We start from the raw sequence: 5,350 nt of genomic DNA on the forward strand, positions 1-5,350 counted from the left end.
CACCAATCTTCGTTCTTCTCCAAGACGACTTCGATGACTTCACCAGTAGCGAACGAGAGATCATTTGGTTCCTGGTGGCAAAAGTAAATACTGTAAAGATACTGGGTGGGCGGCAAACTTACTCCCCCATCTTCGTTGTATGCCCAGATAGCTTTCACGAGTCTAGGCTTCTGGGAGGAAATAGGCGATATCGGGGGCGCTTGTACAGGTGGGGGCGGAATCGCTCTCCCTTTAGGCATGTCTGCTGGAGGCGGGATTGCTCTAGTCATGACTGCTGGATCGATAAAATTAAAACCGGTGGTCACAACGGACTGGCCTGCACCGCCGGGCAGGTGTGATATGATTTCACGCATGCTGCGGGCGTCTTCAGCAGACATATAGTTCTGAGACTCCAGGAAGGAGATATTGAGCTGCAATTGTGTCGCGACGTGGGCAAGCAGTGCGGCGGACTGAGCATCGTGTGGGACCGCCATTATGTTTCGTTGTAAGAGAGATAGTGGTAATTTTGATGCGAGAGGGTGAGTGTGTGACTAGTTGTACATTTGACACCGTGCACATCAGGAAATCAACCTGAAATTGATATGACCAGGTAGAGCTGACAAATCAAACCCATTATGATACATCTAGATCTAGAATTATATATGATTATCTTTGTGTAACATGTGTATGACAGAATACAAGACTGTGCTAAGGACACATCATTTTGATATATATGTGATAAGTTAGTGACACATGGATGAAGGAATATATGGCTATGCTAAGAACATATCATTTTGATGTACATCTTATCACTACACAACACATGTATGAAAGAAGACAAGACTATGCTGAGAACATATCATTTTGATCCACACCTGATAAATATGTGACATATGTATGACAGAATACAAGACTGTGCCAAGGACATATCATTTTGATATACATGTGATAAGTATGCAACATATGTATGAAAGAATACATAGCCATGCTAGGGACATATCATTTTGATACACATCTTATAAGTACACAACACATGTGTGAAAGAATACAAGACTATACTGAGGACATATCATTTTGATCCATATCTGATAAGTATGTGGCATATGTATGACAGAATACAAGACTGTACCAAGGATATATCATTTGGATATGTATGTGATAAGCATGCAACACATATATGAAAGAATATATGCCTCTGCTGAGAACATATCATTTTGATACACATCTTATAAGTACACAACATATGTGTGAAAGACTACAAGACTATGCTGAGGACATATCATTTTGATTCACATGTGATAAGTATGTGACATATGTATGACAGAATACAAGACTGTACCAAGGATATATCATTTGGATATGTATGTGATAAGCATGCAACACATATATGAAAGAATATATGTCTCTGCTGAGAACATATCATTTTGATACACATCTTATAAGTACACAACATATGTGTGAAAGACTACAAGACTATGCTGAGGCCATATCATTTTGATTCACATGTGATAAGTATGTGACATATGTATGACAGAATTTAAGACTGTACCAAGGATATATCATTTGGATATGTATGTGATAAGCATGCAACACATATATGAAAGAATATATGTCTCTGCTGAGAACATATCATTTTGATACACATCTTATAAGTACACAACATATGTGTGAAAGACTACAAGACTATGCTGAGGCCATATCATTTTGATTCACATGTGATAAGTATGTGACATATGTATGACAGAATTTAAGACTGTGCCAAGGACATATCATTTTGATCCATATGTGATAAGTATGTGACATATATATGACAGAATACAAGACTGTGCCAAGGACATATCATTTTGATATGTATGTGATAAGTATGTAACACATGTATGAAAGAATATAAGACTGTGCCAAGGGATATCATTTTGGTAGCACTTCATCCACCGAGACTAGTAGCTCTTCACCAAGATCGTGGATCTATATGAATAGGAAACACCAAATTTTGGAAACGGACTGGAGGGAGATCACGCGCTGTAGGATGAACGATATTTTTTTTGCTTCAGAGTTGGTCCATTGGGGTCATAGACCCTATGTTGGACGTTGTCTCGTCATAAGCTTCCCTTATCTTTATATATAATGGGTCGTGTCTTTGCGTCTTTTTAGCTTACTCGTATGGATGAACGAAGTTGTATATCTACAACCCGGGTGGAGGTGCTCAAGGCTGAAGGTTTCCGCACATTGTCAAGAGCGCAAATAATAAGCAGATGGTAATCAAAGACAGTGGTAGTAGCAAAAATAACATAAACTAAAACTAACGTACAGCCAACATATGCGTAATACCAGTACAATAGTGAGAACGTGGACGACGAAAGGAGGGGATTGCTACAAATTGGTAGCACACTGAGATTACAAGAGCACGGAAGTATCGGAAGAGAATGATAATGATAACTCTGAAACCCAATCATCGAGATAGTTGTCGGATAAACGTGAGTCCAACGTTATAGCCTCAGAGCATATGCCTACAATAAAATCAGTAAGAATGAACTGAAAAAAGTCACATACTCACCATCTGACGTGCCCTCGAACTCGGACAGGCGTTCCATGGCTTCCGAAAACATGTCTACTTCAGCCTGTGCGTGCTGCTTCTTTAAATCTAAAGTACGGACATCGGACTTAAGGATATCCACAGATTTTTGCTCCTTTGTTTTGAAGCTCTTCCTGTCAATGATATGTACCGCTTTGCATTCTGCAGAAGATGCGTTCATATAAGCACGGTATGTGACATTGTCTACCCAGGTTTTCAACAACCGAGGTAGCGAAAGTAGATCGTCTGGCTGCACAGTATCAAGAACATTGGATTCCTGTAGAATAAATATTACATACCCTTGAAACGCATTCAGAAAGATGCGGAACTTCGGAAGTTTTTGGAGAATCGAGAAGTGCGCGGATAGTATCAGGATCAACCTGCGTCATGCCTTGAAAATGCGATGATGCGAGAAGCCATGCATTACATTTGTCTTCAGTCGCCTTTGAAGGTTGAAAGAAATCGACATTGACAAAACTACGTGCTGCGCGCACTCCAGCATACACGCCAACGTCGACTGTGACCGGCTTCTGTCGGTCAACTAGAAAACACATTTTTAGTGTCGGACAGACTTTTCAATAGCACGACTCACTGGGATGATTCCTATTTTCTAGTTCTTCGCACAAGTTCGTGATAGCATTACTGAATAGTGAAACTTCCATTTGAGCTCGATACATTCGATCTTGCATCAAACATCGTCCTTCTCGCGAAAGGAATACCATACAACTCCCCTCTTCTCGCTGGAGCTGCGTGTGTACGGCGACCTCCTTTAGGCACGTATCAATCAGAGCCACGAGATCATGTGCGTCAACCAAGCCAAACACCACGGAAGCTGTGATAATGAGAGATTCTGGGAGCTGGACATCTGAAGTCATGAAAATATTTTTGAAAAATATGCGAGGGTACTAACTGTGTCGCAGCCCTTTGTCTGGAGCCAGTCCAGCAGAGCTGCCTCGGTCTGTTCAATTTCGAGAAAGTGACATATTGGAGTTGTTGGGTATGTATCAATAACACCTGGATAAACATTATTTTGCATGTTGAAGTCGAAGGGAGCAGGCAGGGCAACATTCTCACGGGGGTTGAGTACTTACACAATCTATACGCTCAAATTGTAAACCAAAGAGGATACAGCGATGGCGATCAAATTTAAAAAAATTGCTGTGCAATGGCCTGACGCCATCGTTTGTAAGCAGTGTTTGATAACCAAGAGGATACAGCGATGGCGATCAAATTAAAAATTGCTGTGCAATGGCCTGATGCCATCGTTTGTAAGCAGTTTTTGATAACCAAGATAGCGTAAGTCTAACCTTTCTCGGTCGTTCTTGCTGTGACAACTCTCATAATATCACTAAGGCTTGCATCAACGGAGTAATATACATTCAACAATCCAGTGATCACAGACAAAAGATTGGACATGTGACAGATACAGCTGTTTCATACACACAACGAGCACAAGCTATTTTTTCTTTGGCCGGGAAATGCGATAGACGTCTTTCTGGCTGTACATTTGTACCTTAGTCGTGGGATGGAATGCTCATTGCGAGTGAACTCACGTTATAAGACACAAACTCCTCAGAGTTTGCCTGAATGTTTGTATGTCAGGATCGTCATGCTGTTGCAAGAGCATCGGACCAGTCTCCTTCAACTCCGCAAAAACTTGGCTGGCAGATGGAAAAGTCGCCAGTAAACCGCGACGGTTCGGGTAATGAGAGAGTCTTTTCATTAAGACCTCATAACACTAATGGGACAATCGAAGTCAACCGGAAACTTGAAGACTACTAGAGGTCACATACAGAAGAAGCGAAGAGCGCCATTGCATCCCACGGTAGGTATGGAGCATTGCGAAACGTTGCAGGTTCAATCTCAGCAATAGTCAATCGGACCTCGCATGTATCCGTAGCACGGTAGAGGACGTGGTAAGCAACCTCCTTGCAGATCTGAAGGGCCAAGAATCGGTAAAATCCATTTTCCTGTGAGGAAATTAAGAGTTCGATAACGAATGAGAAGTCAGAGAACTCACGGAAAGTGGGAGCATATGTGCCGATGGTCTGATGAGCATCTTAATGCAGTCCACGATCTTGTCTGTTAGAACGTCACCGTATGCACCATCCCCAAAGCCAAAGCCTGCGCGAGAGTCGTCGAGGGTGTTGGTCAGCTTGCGCCTCACATCATATAAAAATTGCGAGAACCATGGGGAAGCCTATTCTGCGATAAGACAAGTGAATGAAACCAATGAGGACACGTACCAGTTGCAAAATTTCACTTTCAGGGATAATCCTCTTGCTAATTTGGCAATGAACTGGAAATAAATCAACAAGTGTAGTAGGTATTGGGGAAATGAGCTCCTACCGGTCTCCAAGGCCGAATGATTGACGTTGGCCTTGATCAGACTGAGAGGCCAGAGTCGATTAATCACCTCAGTTCTCTGGTCACGTTCGTCTTTGAGGACGATTAAGTGGGGATTTCCTGTTGTACCGGATAAGACCACAATCCTTATCAGGAGTCGAATATAGGCAAGTGGATATCGCCAGTGCTGGTACCCCTTCATGATCATACTGATAGTACAGTCTCCTGGTTCCTTGGGTTTGGCCACTTCTTGCCCCAATACAATGGCGTTGCTTGAGCCCGCTGCGGTGTCATTCACAGATTCGGAGCAAATCCAAGACTGTGGGTAGTTTGATGTTCCCTGGCCTGATGCAGTAATGATATCCGAGAACGCAACGAGGTCCTCATTAGTAATTTTATGGTACCCAGTAGGATATCGTGCAAGATGAACAATAGTGCCTCCAAGAGGATTTG

The 5,350-nt window shown here is 42.3% G+C and overlaps 2 protein-coding genes across 2 annotated transcripts; both read right to left on the minus strand.

Moving 5' to 3' along the window:
* F5891DRAFT_643013 (uncharacterized protein) lies at positions 1-692 on the minus strand (the record flags this gene model as incomplete). The annotated part of the gene is made up of 2 exons (XM_041372615.1): positions 123-692; positions 1-71 (listed from the first exon to the last, which is right to left on the minus strand). Coding segments are annotated over exons 1-2 (422 nt in total), but the record flags the coding sequence as incomplete, so codon positions are not given.
* A 1,681-nt stretch (positions 693-2,373) lies between these two features.
* F5891DRAFT_991255 (uncharacterized protein) lies at positions 2,374-3,967 on the minus strand (the record flags this gene model as incomplete). The annotated part of the gene is made up of 6 exons (XM_041378106.1): positions 2,374-2,486; positions 2,534-2,828; positions 2,851-3,092; positions 3,144-3,408; positions 3,462-3,565; positions 3,859-3,967. 6 exons carry the CDS (start codon positions 3,965-3,967, stop codon positions 2,374-2,376), a joined length of 1,128 nt encoding a protein of 375 aa, XP_041216132.1.
* Between the last annotated feature and the right edge of the window lie 1,383 nt (positions 3,968-5,350).

Source organism: Suillus fuscotomentosus, assembly GCF_016647785.1.
Source record: "Suillus fuscotomentosus strain FC203 chromosome Unknown F5891scaffold_606, whole genome shotgun sequence".
Taxonomy (NCBI): domain Eukaryota; kingdom Fungi; phylum Basidiomycota; class Agaricomycetes; order Boletales; family Suillaceae; genus Suillus; species Suillus fuscotomentosus.